Here is a 22,029-nt window from a genome sequence, read left to right as displayed (position 1 = left end):
TTTGAAAGACAAAACAACCTTTCTTTTTTTAATTACAAGTGGTTTTGTTTTCTTTCTTATTGCGGTTTCCTTTCATGGGGTCTCTTGTCTTTTTTGTGACAATGAGGATCTGGTTGTGATGTGATGTTCGATTTATTGAGTCCCATTAAAACAATAGTTTTGTGGCATATAGTTAGCTTAGAGGTCATTGCTATGCTAGTGGACTCTTGCAAGTTTAAGTTTAGTAGATACACACATTTAAAACAGTTTTTGCTTTCTGGGAAAACAGACTTAAAAAATGGACTCATCCTACCTAAATCAGCTGCAAACATCAGTCCTGCTGCACACTTCTTTCTATCTTCTGCATGATCCACTTGTGTCCTCATATATGCAACGCACACATTCTGGTCTTTAATTTCCTGCAGCTAGCATTAACTTATTGCTAATATCTTTACACTCTTAACATATCTACACTTTGTTTGCTTGGGCCCGAGAGCTGTTTCTCTACTCCACTTTAGCATCTTTACTGCTTTTGCTTTACTTTCTGCTTGGAGAGCTTCAGCCGGTGTTTCTTAATCACTGAAATCAACATGAATGAAATTGTTGGTAGATCAGCTCTTAGGAAGGCAGTGGTTGTGTTGTCTGCTCCTTCATTGTGTTTGTATGCACTGTGGCTGTGCTGAGTGCAGTTGTGTAGCTGCTGTGACCTCTCTGTGCTCATCTCTGCCCTGTAGGCTACTTGCCACTCCCTTCTGAATAAAGCCACTGTTAAAGAAAAAAAGGAAAACAAAAAATCCGTAAGTGTTTTAGCATTTTATTTTTTCTTTAGCTGCTATTTATTATTAGTTTGGGTTTACTCATACCATAAATGCAACATGTTTTATGGTTTGTTTGTTTTTTCTTTTGTTTAATTATGAATTTGTTCATTTGTTGTTTTTTTTCATGTTTTTGGATTTTGGTTTTTCGCCAGAACATGTTCAGAAACACCTGTGTAAAGAGTGTTGTTTGCAGTATGTTGGGTTTTCTTATAAGCGAGCAGTTAAACAAAATAATTGTACTGCTTCGGATCACCCTTTTTTTTTTTTCGAATTTCTACTGTTGTGGACTGGGTCAGTGGTGGCGGGCAGTTTGGATCAGTTCAGCTTTTCTGTGTCTTGCAGTAAAGCAGAAGACTTCTTTGTGTGGGTTTAAGGTCTGTTTCAACATGAAAACAATGTATCCACAGAAATGCAGACCTTGAGCCTTGGTCTACCTTCTGAGAGTGTGTAAACTTAGAAAACATTAGGAATCTACATTTTGGGCTACTGGAAGAGTCCTTTCTTTCTTGGAAAACTTTTAATGGAGGTGTTGAGTGATTTGCATGCTTTAAATACGATCTAATGAACATGTTGGCACTACTCTGGCTTCTGTCATGTGCTCTATGGGTCATCTTCGAAACAATGGTTGTGCATGTTTTCAATTTCAGAAACCATTGGTGCTCATGCATGCCTGATTATGTATGTAATGGTGTAAAATGTCTAATTATTCCCACATTTAATTTTCTGTCTGTTTGTTTTTTCCTCATTTCCTTTCTCTTGGTATTTACTAGGACTAAAGCATGGTGTGTTTTAATGATCTTTTCTGATTGATTATTAATGTGTTTACATATTAAAACACTGGTTGCTATCAAAAATATATAAAAGGGAAAAATGTGTTTACACATTGCACAGTTGAGATTTTAAAATTGTAAAACTGCATGTAGTTACCAAATTTGATTTTCCGAAAACTATACACAAAGAATGGGTTAATTACGAAGATTATTATTATTTATTTTTTTATTTTTTTTTATTCAAAAGATGATTATTTGGTTCTCAGTAGTAGAAGGATTTGAAAAGGTTTGCATAAGCTGAGATCTTTCATAGCCTACTTTAAATCTCAGTCTAATTAAATGGACTTGAAGTCACTTGAGACTAAAACAATTCAGTCATCTAAAAATAATGTGTCAATTGAAGGTGTAGTGGATTTGTGGCCACACATTATTTTTAGGGTGTGTATGCATTGGTACGTCCTGTTCTACAAATATTTATTTTGGTTACTCATGGAGTTACTATTACGTGTTTTAGTGTGATGTCTATAAGTACTGTGTACATTGCATTTTATCGATAAGCTGCATCAGTTTGCATTTCTGCCATCATAGTCTGACATTTAATTTTTAGTTCTGTGCAAACATTGTTTAGTGTTTCAAGTCTCATGACCATTTTTGTTTACTGTCATGTATAGCCTGTTTTAGCTGACATGAAACACATTTAGCAGTTATTTTTCTCTTCTGTCATTCACTTAGTTTCTTTCCTAATAATATTCTTTCCTAAATTTTAAACTATTGAAATATGTTCATATTGTTTTACTTTAGAATTAAAATCATCATGATGGCAATGATATATAGGGCCCTATGATTTCCGCGATGCGGAAAATGCGCACGGAATCACAAAATCCAGTCATAAAAATGGAATTTACTGAATAATGTGGAATTTGCCAAAGTTTGGATGAATTAATCAAAATACACTTAAATCAAACTGCGATATGGACTAGTATCTGTAAATATTAAGCCACAACAATACCATTTAAAATGAATCCTGCATGTTTTGAGTGTCTCTGTGTTAATGAATGGCATACACGCACAGTTTTGTTAACTACAAACATACTGAAGTGCGCGTCTGTCGTCTCACTAAATGAGGAGATAAATACAGGAACGACGTCTCTAGAACTGCTCTGAGAGTCGTTTCATGAGCATTTGATCATTCCATTTGAGTAAAACTAGCGTCATGTCATATACACACAGAACTGTAAAGGTATTCAATTCAATTAAATAATTAAACATAAATGAAATTAATGTTTTATGCCTTCATTTGATAACCAGAAAATTTAAAATGCACAACATAGAATTTTTAAAGGAAAAAAAACATTAGACATGCTAAAACACAGAATTTCATAAGAATAAAACACGTAGTGAGGAAAAAAATAAAACTTTTAATTGGGCCCTAAACGTGATGTTTTTTTGTTTTGTTTTTTTTTGGCTAAACTTTTAATAAATTCATGTGAAATTGTTTAAGTTTCATGATTTTAATTAATTAGACATGATTTTTGAATTAAATAAAACTTAATTTAACCATTAAAAAGGAGTCGAGAAAAATTAAAGCGGAAAAAACGGAATTTGGAAAAAAATCAAATGGATTTCACAGGGCCCTAAGAAAGAAATTGACTTTTACCTGTCATTTGTATTGCATCCTTCCAGCACTCAGCTATCTTTCCTCTTGTTTCCCTCCATCCGTTTGTGCAGGTGGTCAGCCAGCGGTTTCCTCAGAACAGTATAGGTGCGGTAGGAAGTGCCATGTTCTTGCGCTTCATCAACCCGGCTATCGTATCACCGTACGAAGCAGGAATCCTAGACAAGAAACCTCCACCTCGCATCGAGCGTGGCCTCAAGCTAATGTCTAAGGTAAGTGAGTAAACTGATGCCATTTTTATACATATTATGCATGTCTTCCATTTCCATAATCTGGCAAACATGACAAACTGGCAAAATGGAATGTTATTTACACTTTTTTTTTTTTTTCCCAGATTCTCCAGAGCATTGCTAATCATGTCCTTTTCACAAAAGAAGAGCATATGCGGCCCTTTAATGATTTTGTCAAAAGCAACTTTGATGCCGCCAGAAGGTATGTTTGTATTTGATTGATTTTCACATATTAGATCGTTTTTGTTTCTCTCATGTGGAGATTCTTGATTTGTGCTAGATTTTCATCACACATTCGTAACTTTTGGCGCTCTAGCGGTTACTAAAAAGAACTGCACTGTAGCTGGACCTTCTTCTCTCTGTTTATGTCTATGTCGAATCACACAGGTACTGGGCTGCTCCGCAGGGGTTTCTACCAGAACTAGCCTAAAATAGTCAGAATATAAGTACTTATTATAGGTGTACCGTAGTGATTCAGGATAAGACAAAATCAGGTATACTCTTAAAAATAAAGGTTCTTTATTGACATCAATGGTTCATCCGTGGAACCTTTCAAATGCAAAAACGGTTCTTTAGATTTTTAAAAAGGTTCTTCAAAGTGGTTCTTTTAGGAACTGACTGAAAGGTTCTTTGGGGAACCAAAAATGGTTCTTCTATGGCTTCACTGCAAAAACACCCTTTTGGAACCTTTATTTATAAGAGTGTATCCAAATATATATGTCCTTAAAACTTAAAGATATGGACTAAAAGCAGTAAAACTCCAGTTGTGATTTTTGAGTCTTGAAACACAATGTTTTAAAATCCATCTGATTCTCAGAAACTTTATGAACCTTGGGCTTCAAAGTGGCTAATTTTTGTTTTGGCAGATTCTTCTTGGATATTGCATCTGATTCTCCGCCAAGTGACTCAGTGAACCACAGTCTGTCTTTTATCAGTGACGGCAATGTGCTCGCCCTGCACCGTCTGTTATGGAACAACCAGGAAAGAATTGGCCAATACCTGTCGAGCAACAGGTAAAATAGCTTCTAGATAAACAAAGAGTGTTAAGTTATTTGCAAGGTACACAATATCTATTTGCTTGGGTTTTTCAGTGGCTAACCCATCAAGAAACAATTTTCTTCTGTGGTAAATGTAAAAGAGTTTAGTGCATGGAAAATATGTAATATATATACACTTTTAATACAGTTTTAACAAATCTTATAATCAAACTTTAAACCACAGGGACCACAAGGCAGTGGGCCGCAGACCATTTGACAAGATGGCCACCCTTCTGGCATACCTGGGCCCTCCTGAACATAAGCCAGTAGCTGACACACACTGGTCCAGCCTCAACCTCACTAGCTCAAAGTTTGAGGAGTTTATGACAAGGTTACTCTTGCTTTTTTTCCTATTGCTCTTCAGTATTAAATAAGAAATAGTAAGAAGGATAGTTGTGAAAATATAAAGCTAAACTAAATTATTCGTGAAAGAAAACATTCAATATATATATATATATTTTTTTTTTTAAATAAATTAGCAACCCTAATATATATTCCTCTTTTTAAAGACATCAAGTCCATGAGAAAGAGGAATTTAAAGCTTTAAAGACCCTCAACATCTTTTATCAAGCTGGCACTTCAAAGAATGGCAATCCCGTCTTTTATTACATTGCTCGCAGGTAAGAGCTTTATTTTTTGAGTCATGCTACATTGGTGTAACTTTGTTTGTTTTGGATGTTCTTTTACCTCTCCTGTATCCTGTTTGATTTGTTTATACTCCTTCTTTAAGGCTTGTTTGAACGACCAAACAATTTTTAGAATAATTTGCGTAAATGCATAAAATCGCTGCAGAATATCAGTTCATTGATGCATTAGTCTGTAGTGTGTCATATTTAATAGAAATGACCAGTGTTGGAGGTAACGCATTACAAGTAATGCGAGTTACGTAATAAAATTACTTTTTTCAAGTAACTAGTAAAGTAACGCATTACTTTTGAGTTTCTAAGAAAATATCTGAGTTACTTTTTCGAATAAGTAACGGCAGTTACTTTTTTCCCCACTTATTGATTGACAAATCTCCTGTCGGGAAATTGCGAGTAAACATGATGTTACTGTATTCTAGACTAAATGTGAACATGCATTAATTTATCTCACTCTCAAAAAACAGATTCAGTATTCCTCAAAATGAATAAAAACAGTGAAATGCAAACTGAGAATATGATGCATCCCTGCAATAATTAAATATGTTAAATAAAACAAATATCCTGTGTAAATATTATGTATTTAATTCCATTTTATTAACCAGTGTCTTTGCTGCTGGCCTTCGATGATGCAATTCACCCATTAACATATGCAAATACCCGTCCTTGTCTGTTTAGCGTTTGTAATGTCATTTAGATTTGTCAGTGAAGTTTTTTTTGTCCTTAATCTTCTTGTGTGGTCTTTATATATATATATATATATATATATATATATATATATATATATATATATATATATATATTTATATTTATATATATATATATTTATATTTATATAATATATATATATATATATATGTGTGTGTATATATACTTTTTTTTTTTTTTTTTTTTTTGGATTTTATTTAAGCACTTTCATTCTTTAGGTCTTAAGGGAGTTGATAATCAGATCAGCTGAAAGAACTTGAAAACCATAAAAGTGTAGAGCAGAAATCCAGGCAGTCCCATTGGTAAATGAGCTACTGCAATAGAAGTGGGTTTATTGGTGGTGCTGGTGCTTGATTTACCGGTGGTGCTTGCTGTGTCTTTGGAGCTTGCCGTGTTTGTGGAGCCTTGCGTGCTCGAGGAGCTCTGTGCGTTTGTGGAGCCTTGCATGGTCGAGGAGCTCTGCGCGTTTGTAGAGCCTTGTGTGGTCGAGGAGCTCTGCGCGTTTGTGGAGCCTTGCATGCTCGAGGAGCCTTGCGTGCTCGAGGAGCTCTGCGCATTTGTGGAGCCTTGCGTGGTCGAGGAGCTCTGCGCGTTTGTGGAGCCTTGCGTGCTCGAGGAGCCTTGCGTGCTCGAGGAACTCTGTGCGTTTGTGGAGCCTTGCATGCTCGAGGAGCCTGCTGCGAGGAGCTCTGCGCATTTGTGGAGCCTTGTGTGGTCGAGGAGCTCTGCGCGTTTGTGGAGCCTTGCGTGCTCGAGGAGCCTTGCGTGCTCGAGGAACTCTGTGCGTTTGTGGAGCCTTGCATGCTCGAGGAGCCTTGCGTGCTCGAGGAGCTCTGCGCATTTGTGGAGCCTTGCGTGGTCGTGGAGCCTTGCGTGCTTGAGGAGCCCTGCGTGGTCGTGGACCTCTGCGCGTTTGAGGAGCCTTGCGTGGTCGAGGAGCTCTGCGCGTTTGTGGAGCCTTGCGTGGTCGAGGAGCTCTGCGCGTTTGTGGAGCCTTGCGTGCTCGTGGAGCCTTGCGTGCTTGAGGAGCCCTGCGTGGTCGTGGACCTCTGCGCGTTTGAGAGCCCTGCGTGTGTCGAGGAGCTCTGCGTGTTTGTGGAGCCCTGCGTGCTCGTGGGTGCCCGTGGCGTGCTCGTGGAGCCCCGTGCTCGTGGAGCCCTCGTGCTCTTAGAGCCCTGCGTGCTCGTGGTCGTGCTCGTGGTGCCCTGTGTGAGGAGCTCAAGGTGGAGCCCTGTGTGCGTGGTCGTAGAGCTTGAGGAGCTCTGTGCGTTTGTGGAGCCCTGTGTGCTCGTGGTCATAGAGCCCTGCGTGCTCGTGCTCATGGTGCCCTGCGTGCTCGTGCTCATGGTGCCCTGCGTGCTCGTGCTCGAGGAGCCCTGCGTGCTCAAGGAGCTCTGTGTGTTTGTGGAGCCTTGCGTGCTTGAGGAGCTCTGTGCGTTTGTGGAGCCCTGCGTGGTTGTGCTCGTGGAGCCCTGCGTGGTTGTGCTCGTGGAGCCCTGCGTGGTTGTGCTCGTGGAGCCCTGCGTGGTTGTGCTCGTGGAGCCCTGCGTGGTTGTGCTCGTGGAGCCCTGCGTGGTTGTGCTCGTGGTGCCCTGCGTGGTTGTGCTCGTGGTGCCCTGCGTGGTTGTGCTCGTGGTGCCCTGCGTGCTCGTGGGTGTGGAGCTCTGCGCGTTTGTGGAGCCTTGCGTGGTCGTGGTCGTGGAGCTCTGCATGTTTGTGGAGCCCTGCGTGGTCGTGCTTGTAGAGCCCTGTGTGTGTGGGCGTGGAGCCCTGCGCGTTTGTGGAGCCTTGCGTGCTCGTGCTCGTGGAGCTGCGTGGCGTGGTCGTGGAGCCCTGCGTGGGTGTGGAGCCCGGCGTGGTCATGGAGCCCAGCGTGGTCGTGGTCATGGGATCTTGCATGTCGATATTTGCAATTAGAGCTACTAGAAGTAGTAGTATTTGCGTTTTCGAAGCCATATTCAAGTCTTTGGCTGTTTAGATGGGGCAAACAACAATATAAATTAAGTTTTTGATTTGTAAATGTTTTATATAAACCAGTCATAAGTAGCACAGGTACATTTGTAGAAATAGCCAGCAATACATTGAATGGGTCAAAGTTATCAATTTTTATTTTATGCCAAAAATCATCAGGACATTAAGTAAAGATCATGTTCAATGAAGATATTTTGTCAATTTCCTATTGTAAATATATCAACTTTATTTTTGATTAGTAATATGCATTGCTAAGAATTTAATTTGGACAACTTTAAAGGCAATTTTCCTAATAATTTGATTTTTGGACCCTCAGATTTCAGATGTTCGAATAGTTGTATCTCGGCCAAATGTTGTGCTATCCTAACAAACCACACATCAATGCAAAGCTTATTTATTGTATAAATCTTCAAAAATGTACCATTATGACTGGTTTTGTGGTCTAGGGTCACATATAAATGTATATAAATAGGGGTGTAACGATACATGTATTCTTACCGAACCGTCACGGTACGGGCATCCCAGTTCGGTGCATGAGGCCTTACAACGAATACAGGCACTTGCACACTTGAAAACAAAGCCCACTAGACAGTGACCATGTGCTGATTCTGAATGCATCTCTCACTGACAAAGGAGTATAACGTTACTTTAAAGGCCTGCACACTGAACTGTTTGCTTTTGTATCCTACCTTTCTCATTCGGCACAAATCTAAATATTCCAAAATATTTTCATGTTGACGATGTATCCAAATGCTAACGCGTTCCTGCGGTGACATAGTGAGGCGGGCACGCTCATGTATGTGGTTTGTGTGTGCCAGCGCGATTAGCTTTCCTCATACCAGCAAAATCAACTTAAACCCAAAACAAATATTGCTTTCTGCCATTTGAGTTTCCTCCCTGTCACAAAAATGAACTGAAACTCAGCAAATATAGGCTACGTTACATGTTGCACTGTTTTTCCCCTTGTCTAACAGTTGACTAAATTATAAAATAAATAAATATGTCAAGTATTTATTCCTTGTATGTATGTATATATGTATGTATATATGTATGTATATATTGCAGATTTTACAGCCTATATATGACATTATAATTTGATATATTTAGTATTTTCACACGTAGGTGGAAAAAAAATTGTCATTTGTACTACTGTCTGTTAAAAATAAATTAAAAGAAATCTAGCACAGTAGATTTTTTTTTTTTTTTCTGTTGTACCGAAATTGTATCTGTGACCACCGAACCGTGGCATCTGTGTACCGTTACACCCCTATATATATATATATATATATATATATATATATGTTATAAGTAATGTAACACATCCCAAATTAACCAATATTTACTACATTTTGAAACTATCGTTTGTATAAAATAGTCATATTTACCGTTTAGATGATTGCTCGTCTAGAAGGATGTCACTGTGAATGCCAGAGTAGACTGTTGTCTTTTTATTTAAGCATTACAGTTAAAACCAACACCCTCGGAAGAGGCAGAGGTGTGTTTGTAGAGGACTGATGTCAATGTGTTTGTGTTTTTTTTTTTTTTTTTTTTTCTCCAGCCTCTTCCTCTTAAAGGGATAGTCCTTCCAAAAATGTTGTTTTGTTGTTTACTCATGTTAATGTTATTCCAAACCTGTTAAACACAAAAAGATATTTTGGAGAACACTGGTGTCCAAACAACATTGGAACCCCCCAAAAAAAAAAAACACTTAAGCTTAAACAAGCTTGAAGTGAATTTTCATCTTGGGTTAAACTGACACTGATTCCACACACTGATTAGTTAGAAGAATGTTAGTGTTTGTATATGAATGTTTGTATATGTATTTAAATAATAGGACTTGATGGAATTATAGTCTTTCACATCAAGTTTGTTAATTCATCCAGTATTATAATACCTATTTATTTAGGAAAAATCAGTTTTTTTAAGGTTTACTTTACTGCCTCTGCCATCATGAGACTTTTGGCAGGGAGCATTTGTTAGTCACTAATCAGGACTATTTACGTCAAAGTGAGTAATGTTTAAAACAAGAAAGTTTGCATATCAGTTGAATGATCGTACTCATTAAACAAAAACTGTGGGCTAGTTGTTTACTTCTCTTGCATATCAGGAAGACATCCGTTTATGAAGTCTAGTAAGTAGTTAAAGTAGTAGTTCACTTCCAGAACAAAAATGTACAGATAATTTACTCACCCCCTTGAACATCCAATATGTTCGTGTCTTTCTTTCTTTAGTCATTAAGAAATAATGTTTCTTGAGGAAAAAAGTTCAGGATTGTTCTCCATATAATGGACTTCAATGGTGCCCCCAAGTTTGAACTTCCAAAATGCAGATTAAATGCAGCTTCAAATGACTCTAAACGATCCCAGACGAGGGATCAGTCATTTAACCTCAAAAGCTCGTCCTGTCTAAGTCTGTGTGAACTGTTTTTTCTGGTTCAATATGTTCAAGACAGTTAGGGTATGTCAAAAAACTCCCATCTCGTTTTCTTCCCCAACGTCAAAATCGTCCTACATCGCTGCAGAAGTACCGACCCAGTGTTTACAAAGTGAACATACAAAGAAGATCAAACACCCTTTACAGAAAAATGGTAAAACGGCAATATATGGAGATTTTGATGCTGAAGAAGAAAATGAGACTGGAGTTTTTCGACCTAACCTAACTGTATTGACCCGGATTAAACAGACTACGCATGCGCATCACAGAGACGAGACAAGACGAGCATTTAAGGTTAAAAAGTATATAAATTGTCAATTTTTTTTTCGAAAATGACAGATCGTTTTGCTAGATAAGACCCTTCTTCCTCAGCTGGGATCTTTTATAGCCCTTTGAAGCTGCATCTAAACTGCATTTTGGAAGTTGGGGACACCATTGAAGTCCACTATATGGAGAAAATACCTGAAATGTTTTCCTCAAGAAACACAATTTCTTTATGACCGAAGAAAGAAAGACATGAACATCTTGGATGACAAGGGGTTGAGTAAATTCTGTAAATTTTTGTTCTGGAAGTGGACTTCTCATTTAATGATCTTAAAGGAGAACTCCACTTTCAGAACAACAATTTACAAATAAGTTACTCACCCTCTTGTCATCCAAGATGTTCATGTCTTTCTGTCTTCAGTTGTAAAGAAATTATGGTTTTTGAGGAAAGCATTTCAGGATTTTTCTGCATATAATGGACTTCATTGGTGCCCCGAATTTGAACTTCCAAAATGCAGTTTAAATGCAGCTTCAAAGGGCTCTAAACAATCCCAGCCGAGGAAGAAGGGTCGTATCTAGCAAAACGTTGTCATTTTCGAAAAATAAAAATTTGTATACTTTTTAAGCACAAAAGCTTGTGTAGCACAGGCTCTGGGATCCGCGTCCACGGGTCGTTCTTGAACGATTTGTTCATTTTGAGCGAATCTTTAATGTGATCTTGGAAGAACGAGTCGTCTCGGGAGTGATTTGTTCAGTCGCGCATACGCATCATTAGGTTCTGTATTGGAATTAGTTCACCTGTTTTGAGTCTTTTGAGTCGTTCATTCATCTTATGGGACTGTCACGTAATGCTGATTTTGCAAAAAATGAACTAAATGACTTGAAAAAAGATTTGTTCGTTTTGCTGAACGTGACTCAAAGGTCCAAGTTGGTAAAGTGATCCGAACTTCCCGTCACTACTACAAATCACATCTAAGTTCATGGTCTGTGTACTCCGGCTCAAAAAGGTAGAGTATGTCAAAAAAACTCCATGTTATTTTCTCCTACAACTTCAGAATCCGCTGACATCATTGTACCTTTTTGCTTGTAAACAGCGTTTGATTTACTTGCACTTTCTTAGTCTTAGTCTTTTCCGTTTGTAAACACTGAATCTGTGGTTCCACCTACGTTCGGCGTGACCTTTCAACGTGATTCAACAGTATGTGAACGTGCGTCCCAGAGCCTGTGCTACACAAGCTTTTGTGCTTAAAAAGTATTAAAAATTTTATTTTCCGAAAAAAAATGACGCTAGATAAGACCTTTCTTCCTCGGCTGGGATCGTTTAGAGCCCTTTGAAGCTGCATTTATACTACCTTTTGGAAGTTCAAAATCGGGGCTCCAATGAAGTCCATTCCATAGAGAAAAATCCTGAAATGCTTTCCCCAAAAACCATAATTTCTTAATGGCTGAAGACAGAAAGACATGTACATCTTGGATGACAAGAGGGTGAGTAAATTATTTGTGAATTGTTGTTCTAGAAGTGGAGTTCTCCTTTAATATGACAGATTTTTGTAGATACATATTGGTGCCATATAATGCCCCTAGTGAGCAAGCCAAAAGAGGCAGTGGCAAATAAAAGCCAATAAGATGTACAAGTAGACGAGGAAGAACCAAGACGCAGCAGAGTAATCCCCTCTTGCTTGGACAGGCACAGATTGCTGAGAAAACATTTAAACTTGTGTCACCAAACACATCAGGGAAATTATTGACTTTTTAAAGCAAGCTCTGCTGTATTTTGTAAAGACTGCTGGTGGTGGCTGTTTTCTGTTCAGTACCAGCTTTGTGCGTGTTTCACCCTGTTTTTGTTGTAAGTAGTAGGAAACCCCTGTCTGTTGAGTGCTGGCATTTATTTGATCAATTTACCATCCTGTGTAGGAATGTAAAACGGCTGGCCAAGCTTGATGGTTGCCATACAGCACAGAGTGATACCATGGGATTGTTCTGATATCTGGGAAAACCGCTATATACCTTTCTTGATGTGAACTATCAGCTCTGCTTCGCTGGGTTTAAGCATTGTCATTTGCCAGTCTTGCCACAAGGCCTGTTGACTTTATTTCATACAGTTGTAGTAAAACATCATGGATTTTCCATTTTTATTCTTATTTTAACAGTTAAAGGCAGCATGTCTGTACTCATAGAACACATCAGCTTTACACTTTAAGTGTTTAGTTTAATACATAATATAAACAATGAAATGCACAAGCATTACACTGGAAAGAACATTCAACTTCCACATTAAGAAACTGCTAATTGTAGTGTACTTGTATACGTGTCTAGATGTTGATATGTGTAAGCCATACAACATTCAGTCACGTTATGTGGAAGTCAGTTTATTTGGAAGCAGGCAGAGATTGCATATGTTGAAAAATTCTCAAGATAGCCCAGAACAGTGTGAAAATGGAAACCTAAGAGGTAAGTCTCGTTTTTGCATTCTTTATGGACTGTTTTCCAGACTCAAGACAGCAGGTCTAGTTTGAGAGATTGTTATGCAGAATCACTGTACATAAAAGGCTCAGAATGGTGGTTGCAAAGCTGCGGATTTGATGGCTTGTGCTGCGAGCTCTGCCTGGGAGGACCTTCTTGGTGCTACGTGTTCGGATTGTTGTGCTTGACTGTGTGGACAGGCTATGTGGAGTTGATGTGAGAAATTCTCCACCCATTATCAGTACCTGCTCGCCTGGCCCAGAGGTATTAGCAGCACTATGACCCACGTTCAACTGGGCTGACTTGGACAGGTACCCAGATGTAACTGCATGCATTGGTGCTCGGTGCACAGGATGACGAGCGTCGGCAGCCAGCGGCGGCTCTGTGAATGCGGCAGAGTGCCAGGTTCTCCTGGTGGCCAGGTGAGCTTCTCCGCACGTGGGCCTGGTGTAGCAGGGACAGCCCAAGATCTTTGCAGGGGTCTGTTGCATCCAGGTCAGGAGATGGCTTATATTCTCCTCATCCTCACAAGCCCATGGGTTGTCTCCAAGTGTGAGGAGCTGCAGTCCATCCAGTCGACTGAACACACCATCACTTAGTGAGGTAAAACGATTGGCATGCAAGTAGAACCTCGACAGTCTAGGAAGACGATCCAGTGAGCCTGGTAAGATCTGCAGCAAGAAGTTATGAGAAAGGTCCACCATCTCTACATTGTGGGGTATGTTTGTCGGAACAGTCCAGAATTTGTTATGACTAAGATTGAGCGATTGAAGATTGGACAGCGTGTTGTTAATCAAGACCACACGTTCCAGCAAGTTGTGTGACAAGTCTAAATTCTGCAGGTTCCAGTGGTAGGCCGTGTCGTTTTTCTCCAATTGACGGATGTAGTTTCCAGAAGCACGTATATCCCAAAGTGCTCTCGGCAGGCCAACGGGAAGGTGGTGCAGATGGTTATAGGAGATGTCCAGAGTTCTTAAGTGGTCAAAATGGTTAAGGAGTCCGTCGAGATCTTGAAGTCGGTTGTGCGACAAGTTGAGGAAGTGAATGTTGTGCTGCAGGCTGTCGGGAAGTATAGCCAACCCACGCGCAGAGCAGTCCACCGCTCTATGGCCTCTGCTACAGGTGCACATTGGCGGGCAAATAGCCAGCACACGCACCCCGAACAGGAGGAGGAGCAACAGGTTAGTCGGCATGGAGGCAGGTGTGGTGTGGGCTGTCCTGTAAAAAGGAGAACTGGTCATAAACGTGTTCTTTAGGTTAAGGAATATTTAGTAGCATCCAAGCTAAGTAAAAACACCAAAGCTGGAGATTAGTGGAAGGCTTGCTCTTCTACTAAAACAAGTCAGTTCATCATTTTTACAAATCTTAAACATGATTATCATTTACCATTTTGTGGTGTCTAATGTTTCAATCTTGTCGTCATTTGTTCTGTACAGACTATATCAGCTTTTTAAGAATGAGAATCTCAGTTTTCTCAGTGTACATTTTCTTTTTTTGTCTTTTTTTTGTTTTGTTCTGTTTATAGCTGCACAACCAGTCAAAGGTTTTTGAACCGTATAATTGTTAATATTTTTTTTTCTCTTCTGCTCACCAATCCTGCATTTATCTGATCCAAAGTACAGCAAAAACAGTAACGTTTTACTTTTTTCCTATTTAAAATTACTGTTTTCTATTTTAATATATTTTAAAATGTAATTTATTCCTGTGATTTCAAAACTGAATTTTTAGCATCATTACTCCAGTCACATGATCCTTCAGAAATCATTCTAATATTCTAATTTGCTGCCCAAAAACATTAAGTATATTAAACTAGATGTAGATTAAATTAGATTTTTTTTTTTTTAGCTTTTGAACTGCAAATCAGCATATTAGAATGATTTCTGAAGCATCATATGACACTAAATACTGGAGTAATGATGCTGAAAATTTTGCTTTGATCACAGGAATAAATTACATTTTAAAATATATTCAAATAGAAAGCAGTTATTTTAAATAGTAAAAATATGGCACAATATTACAGCTTTTGCTGTATTTTGAATCAAATAAATGCAGGATTGGTGAGCAGAAGAGACTTTAAAAAAACATTAAAAATCTTACTGACTGGTGTGGGTCCTATACAGGTTCAGCCCAACCACCCATTGCACCTTATTGTCCATTAATTTTTGTGATTCTTCCCACACTTCTGATTCACTCTAACGCGTCAACAAGGTACGGACATCATACCATAACGACGTTTTAATTTATTGAGCATTCTCTGTCCATTGCACTGTTAACAACAGGTCTCACTGTTACCACCCATACAGAGCCACTAAGTTCTCTCTCTCAGTGGGTCTGTGCTAATAGCTTGAGCCTCTGCCAGGAGCTACCCTGCCATGCTGCAGCACTGAGATGTTAGCATTTAGCCTTGGTAGCAGTGGCTACATCCTGAACCCCCACCCCCTCATTTGTGGGGCAGTTGGGAACAGCATTGCACAGTACCTGCATGCTCAGTTCTGGAAAGTTACATGTGTTCTGGGTTGCCAGGGAATATTAAATATGACGTTAAAGCCCAAATCATCAGTAGATCCATTAGTAAGTTCAGTGTTTGCAAGTACAGTCTAAAAGCCTATTGTTAGCACATGCCAGAAATTTCTATGACGGAGGTGTCCCTGTTTTTAAAATAAAAATGCTCCACTGCAGACCTGCTCTGATTTAACATCTCTCCATTTTAATGATTGAGCATGTTTGATCCTCCTTATTCTTGTATGCATCTCATATATTGCTTACCTGATCCTTTCCATTATTTCGTGAACATGTCGTTGTCCGTTCTGACCTCTCTCCCCCTTTTTCTAGAGCAGCAGAAGGTGATGCTTGGTACTGCTTGCTATCTTATGTTTTCCCAGTCTTGTGTGACAGCAGGGTCCACGTTTTGCATTCACCGTTTCATTCTCCTGTCTGCTTTCGCTCACGCTCTACCCACCCCCCTCCTTTTCCTCTCTTTGGCAGCCGAGAGTTACTTTGGTTTAGAGTCTTAGCCGTTCCCCTGCCTTTCTGTTCGTCCAGGCATGGTCATGCGAAGCATTTGCACCCCTGGATAGCCTCTGCTGCTGCTGTCTCTCCACTTACTTTAGGGATGTCTGTGAGAGGGGGTAGAGAGGGAAAGGAGGGACCAAAGGAGGGAGATGACAGATCATCGGATGGTGGGGAGGGGGGAGGTGGCAAAATGCAGCACAGAGTCAACCCATACTGCTGCTGATGAGGAGGGGTGTGGGGGGGGTGGATGCTGACTTCAGTGTTTTATATTCAGGATCTGCACACACCACCAAATCATCTCCGTGATTTCAGTCTCTCTCACACTCACACTTGCACTCACACTTTTGTTCTCCTTACATGTCTGTGTACATGGCATGTTTAGAAATCCCATTACTCCCAGTCTGACGCTTTGATAAATGAACCCCGGCTCCTTTGCGATGGTACCGTTCAGTGCTGAATTAATCTGCGTGACGCAGCTAAATGCAGAAGCCAGGTCGACGTGGTTTAATGTGCCTCTACGGCCATGTCCTCATTTAGGTGATAACCGTTTTTGTTGTTGCACTGGTCTACGAATAAATTCAGATTCATTTCATTTATTGAAATGTTGGTACTCACTTTAGTTTAGCTAGAGTGTATTGTATGCAGTCTACTTAGTGTAACAAGTCTACAACATTTGGCAGGTGTAATAATGTTTCAGTTCTTTATATCTATAAAGCTATGTATCTAAATTTGATGGTCTGGGATACTGTGGTCTGTCATGCTCCATTTGGCCCCCACGTGTTTTGCCCCTAGTGTTCTGAATGTGCAAGTGAGCATTTTAAAACCACCAATGAGGTAACGAATGTAGCCGTGGAGCGAAGCAGCATAGCAACACCAATCAAATGTGTGAACACCTGCATAGCAGCACAGTAAGTTTTGTGAGCTATTGAATCAGAAAACCTGCAGCAGTACCAATAAGAACTGGATGCTGTCAGGAAATTAAAACCTTGTCGTAACCCTAGTCAAAACAAGTACTGTAGCTTTACCATGGTATGGTGTCTGAATTGGATGATGAGGAAAATGTTGTTGTTTGTGGCATCCCACAAACTAGTAGTTTAAAGGCAATGGTTTGTGAAGCCACTGAACTCTGGCGGAGTCCCAACAGATGAAGTGAGCTTTCTTGAAAATAAATCTAAAGTCAGAAATAGGCTTGTGGTTTGTTTCCCAATTTGACTCAGCTATGACATTTCCTCTCTCACTTCTGCTGCAGGCGATGCACAGACCCTGCATTCATCACTCTGCGGAAGACACATAGTATATGACTTGTGCTAACTTCATACTTTTCTGAAAAGTGGTACTTCAGGTATGCTGATCCCTAGAAGAGTGTGTGGTTAGGGTTGGAAACTGAGAACCGGTTGTAGATCGTTTGCACGATATACAGTTCAGTTAAAGATTCTTGTACGCAGACTAAACAAAATTTTAAAATAGCCTGGTACTGTTCAGACAGCCTATTTTCACTGTAGTTTGTGTACTGTTAAATTTGAATTGTAAATGATACCACTGAGTGCGTCACTGCTCCTGGCATTCAAATTTTATTTGTGAAATAAAACAACCTTATACAAATAAATAATGAGCATTAGAGATTAGATTAACTGTTGATTAAACCCAATCGTGGTCCTAAAGATTTAAAGGTGCTTATATGCAAAAATATTAACGTACGGTACTGCAACTAACACTTACCCTTTGTATTTTACAGCTGAAGCAAAGAAGGACACAAGACCTTGTGGTTGCAACATTTTGTATTTTTAGAGTGAGCTGCGTTTGGGTCTGTTCATCTGACAGTTCCTCTCAGTTCGAAGCTCAGACATGCTCCCAGTGACTATAGCAATGTAATAATTCATTCACATTCTGGTTATTGTGAATACATTCCCTTTTCTTACACAGTAAAAAAAACAAACCAAGAAGTTGTTTACCCTGCTAACTTAAAATGTTTTAGTTCAGTCAACTAAAATATTCCAGTTGTCACTTTAATTAACATTAAGCAACTTAAAATTTCAAGTTGACTAAACTAAAAATTTTAAGTCAGTGGGGTAACTAATTATTTTAAGTTGAAGTGTTATGTACACACTTTAAGGGATGAAATATCTGTCATTACTTACCCTCAAAGATATTTTTAATGAAATCCGAGAGATTTCTGACTCTTCGTAGACAGATGTCACGTTGACTGTTTTGTCGATGTTTTTGGTACCTTTCTGGGCCTTGACCCTTGAGTCAGAAAGCTCTTGGATATCATTAAAAATATCTTAATTTGTGTTCTGAAGATGAACGAAGGTCTTACGGGTTTGGAACGACATGAGGGTGAGTAATTAATGACGGAATTGTCCTTCCCTTTAAGTGCATAAGAACAAAGACTGGACATGCTGTGGTTTTATGCCTAAGCTGTTAATACATTAGCTTGTAGCTGTTGCTGTTTAAACTGCTAAAATGACAAAATCAGAATTGGATTTTTGTTGCTATTAGTTATTAGCTATTAGCTTCGAAGCAGTTATGTGCTGGTACTTACACTAACCTTAAGCAGATATACAGATTTCAAATGCACAGGTTCGTCTTTTGGAAAAATTGACTAAGAACAGCGCTCCTGCAAAACTATCCTGCAAAATTGGCTTCAACCCTATTTAAACACACCTGAAGTAGTTGATCAAGGTCTTTCGACTCAGTAGAAACTTCCAGTCAAGTGTGTTGGAGCTAAATTCTGCTGGACATCGGCAATCCTGGAGCAGGATTGGACGGCTCTGAGCAAGACTCATTGTGGACTACACAGCTTATTGTCCAATCAGATTCTCTCTAGATTGAGATTCTTGATTGGCAAATAGCAAATCATAATTGACAATTGTGCCAAAAATTAAGCTCATTGGAAGAAAAAAAAAAAAAACCCACGTCTTTGATATATCCAGGGGTGCACGCAAGTCCACATGCGCGACCAAAATGAGAAATGCGCTGTTATTATCATTTTAGATCAACAAACTGTAATACTGTGTAAGATTTCTATTCAAACTGAAAGCATAATGCTAGGCTATTTGCTGCCGTTTTTCAAAGGCCAATGCAAAAATGTGACCCTGGACCACAAAACCAGTCTTAAGTAGCACAGGTATATTTGTAGCAATAGCCAACAATACGTTGTATGGGTCAAAATTATCGATTTTTCTTTTATGCCAAAAATCATTTGGATATTAAGATCATGTTTCATGAAGATATTTTGTAAATTTCCTACTGAAAATGTATCAACTTAATTTTTGAGTAGTAATATGCATTGCTAAGAACATAATTTGGACATCTTTAAAGGCGATTTTCTCAGTATTTTTATTTTTTTGCACCCAGATTCCAGATTTTCAAACAGTTGTAACTCAGCCAAATATTGTAATATCCTAACAAACCATAAATCAATGGAAAGCTTATTTATTCAGCTTTCAATGATGTGCAAATCTCAATTTTAAAAAATTGACCCTTATGACTGGTTTTGTGGTCCAGTGTCCAGTCCAGAGTCACTGACGCTGTACAGTCGGCTGCACTAAAGGCTGCAGCACATCTACCCGCTTGCCGGCAATCCGCCAAAATAAAACCTTGCTAATTTTAGGTTTGAAAATGATGAAAATTCGTGTAAAAAGTAAATATTATAATTTTACTTTAAAATAATTTTATTTTTATTAATACTCGCATTTTGTTTTAAAATATAATAGTAGTACCACACTTTTTTATTTTGTTTATCATTTTATTTTTAGAGTTATATTTAACGGGTCACACTATGTATAGTGTGAGGACCAAACCAAATCTCCAGTCTTACAACAACCAGGCTAAAAAAAACGTATGTGCATCCCTGGATATATCCTAAACTTTCAGTTTCGTTATGTCAAGGTTGCATGCAGTCTTGTTTACATAATTTGTTTGGCTTTTGGATAGCAAATATAAGGATTTAGGTTGTCTTCTTTGGTAGTTCATGGATAGTCCCAAGAGATTAGGGCAGTGGTGGAGCAGGTGGAACAATCCCACCATCTGATGTTTGCAAAGGAGCTGCTTCTTCTGAAAGCGAATCAAGATCTATAGACACTAAAGGTGGAAGAGGTTTAATTACAGTATTCGGACCAGGAGACATTGATGAAGTGACATTATCAGGCTCCTTTGATTCTTTGCTCTCCATCACAGGTTCTTGTGCATTTTCTGACACAGGTGTTTTGGTGTCCGATGAGTCCACAGATGCTTGACCTTCCTGGATTTTGTTTACCCCTGAGTCTTGAGCAGCAGTCGGGTTTCCGTTGGGGGCTTGGACCTCATCTGGATTTTGATGGCCAAACGTGCTTCCTTGAAGGATGTCTCCCATGAGGACTTCCTCATTCGTGTTCCTCCCGAATGTGAGGTGTTTTGACAGTCGTTGGGAGAGGTATCTGGAAATGGACATCTGGTTGAAGCCTTGTCTAGTGATAGTCTCGTGTTCATCCGTAGGTAGGTTCGGTTGAACGTCGCCATCCAGAAACGGCGAGGGTCCGGCCCACTCGGGATTTTCAAGCTGCTTTCTTTGTATTTTGCGTTTCCTGACCAAGATAAGGATTATCGCTATAAACATCAAGAAAAACGTGGTGCCGATCACAGCTGCCACAGCTGGACCTGGGTTCCCTTTCTGCTTGTCTTTTGATGGAGGTGGACTTTTCTTAGTGGTGGTCTTTTTAGTGGTCATCAGTGTCTTTGTTGGCTTAGTCGTAGCTGTAGCTGTAATCTCAAGCTCAGGTGCTTGAGTGCTTGTCGACTTGTTTGTGACTTCAGTCCACTCTGTGGTTTTCACACTGGTGTTTACAATCCCACTGAAATCTGCCCCAGTTGCTATTGCGGAAGTGTGGGCATGAGTCATTGTGCTTGGTTGGTGTGTACTGTTCACTGTGGGATGGATTGTTTGAAGATCTGTATTTGAAAGGGTGTTGTTGCGATCCATGACTGTGTCAGAAGTTGAAGATGTTTCCTGAGTCCCTTTCTGTGTCTCAAAAGGTCCACTGCTTGTCTTTCCCTCTGGCGTAACAACATCTGCCGTTATGGCATTGGGTGGTTTTGCAGTGTCTTCTGTAGTATTCTCTGTCTGGAAAGATGATGTATTATGTGGTCTGTGTGAACTTTCTGTTGGTTTTAGTAGTTCCTTTTGTTGAGATACTGTGTCCTGCGTTTGCATTTCAGGGTGTGTCGACGTAGTAGTCAAGTTGTCATCAAGCACACTCCTCTTTGTCCTTAATGTCTCATCTTCACCATTGGGCGACCTTAGCCTGATACCTTGCTTCTCTGAATGACTTGTGAGGTATTGCGTCTGAACGCTGCTTGAAAATGAAACCACGTTTTTTGTTTCAGAATCAATAGTGTAGTTCCTTGCCTCTAATGCATTTTCTACTTTGTTTGTTACTGTGATATTCTTTTGGCTGGTTGTTAAATGGCCATTTAGACTCCATGGTAGAGAAAAGAGGAAGATAAGTGTGCAAGGAGTAGTTTTCATGGTGTCTTTAGAGAACCTTGCAAAAAAAAAAAAAACACACATTTTTGCACACAAGACTCGACAGTTTTGTCTCCCTACAGATTTTTATATGCCACGTGCAGCATGTTCAGATTAAAACTTTTACATTTCTTTTTCATATAGAGGCTACACCTAATGTCTGTGTGTACAAATATCGCACACAAACTGTAAGCGAATACTTGGCAACACAGATTAGGTTTTTCGTTTATTTATCAGTCAGCTTTACACAACTAGCTTCAAACAGACTCTATTTTGTATTGCCATGTATTTACTTTAAATGTTAAAAATGCTCAATGCTCAAAAGTAACATAATTATTGGTTTATGCTAGACAAAACAGCACAGTATTTACTTACCCAGGCATCCTCTGTAGCACTTGTTAAAGACTGAAGTACAGTGATGAATACGGAACCGTCACTTCACTTGACAGGAAACGAAGCTGTAAAATGGCTGCATTCGTTTTTGCTAATAGCAGTTTTTTTTTCATGAGGAAAGATTCTGTGGTA

At 39.4% G+C, this 22,029-nt stretch overlaps 3 protein-coding genes across 5 annotated transcripts in view; 1 reads left to right on the top strand and 2 right to left on the bottom strand.

Annotated features, from left to right (window-relative positions):
- nf1a (neurofibromin 1a) overlaps positions 1–22,029 on the top strand; it is an 83,525-nt gene that overhangs the window by 29,898 nt on the left and 31,598 nt on the right. For all 3 annotated transcript variants that reach the window (XM_051128552.1, XM_051128551.1, XM_051128550.1), the window contains exons 30-35: positions 714–776; positions 3,296–3,454; positions 3,577–3,674; positions 4,339–4,485; positions 4,694–4,840; positions 5,019–5,129. In XM_051128552.1, coding sequence (XP_050984509.1) covers positions 714–776; positions 3,296–3,454; positions 3,577–3,674; positions 4,339–4,485; positions 4,694–4,840; positions 5,019–5,129 — 725 coding nt within the window. The remainder of the gene's footprint in view (positions 1–713; positions 777–3,295; positions 3,455–3,576; positions 3,675–4,338; positions 4,486–4,693; positions 4,841–5,018; positions 5,130–22,029) is intronic.
- Positions 12,620–16,135, bottom strand: omgb (oligodendrocyte myelin glycoprotein b). The gene is made up of 2 exons (XM_051128555.1): positions 15,756–16,135; positions 12,620–14,207 (listed from the first exon to the last, which is right to left on the bottom strand). The coding sequence occupies exons 1-2, from the start codon at positions 15,767–15,769 to the stop codon at positions 13,034–13,036; spliced, it is 1,188 nt and encodes a 395-aa protein (XP_050984512.1). The 5' UTR covers positions 15,770–16,135; the 3' UTR covers positions 12,620–13,033.
- LOC127176775 (protein EVI2B) lies at positions 17,539–21,951 on the bottom strand. Its single transcript, XM_051128554.1, has 2 exons — positions 21,880–21,951; positions 17,539–21,523 (listed from the first exon to the last, which is right to left on the bottom strand). The coding sequence occupies exons 1-2, from the start codon at positions 21,885–21,887 to the stop codon at positions 19,993–19,995; spliced, it is 1,539 nt and encodes a 512-aa protein (XP_050984511.1). The 5' UTR covers positions 21,888–21,951; the 3' UTR covers positions 17,539–19,992.

Source organism: Labeo rohita, chromosome 15, assembly GCF_022985175.1.
Source record: "Labeo rohita strain BAU-BD-2019 chromosome 15, IGBB_LRoh.1.0, whole genome shotgun sequence".
Lineage (NCBI taxonomy): Eukaryota > Metazoa > Chordata > Actinopteri > Cypriniformes > Cyprinidae > Labeo > Labeo rohita.
Note: the sequence above shows the minus strand (reverse complement) of the source record. Positions and strands in the feature narration are given on the sequence as shown.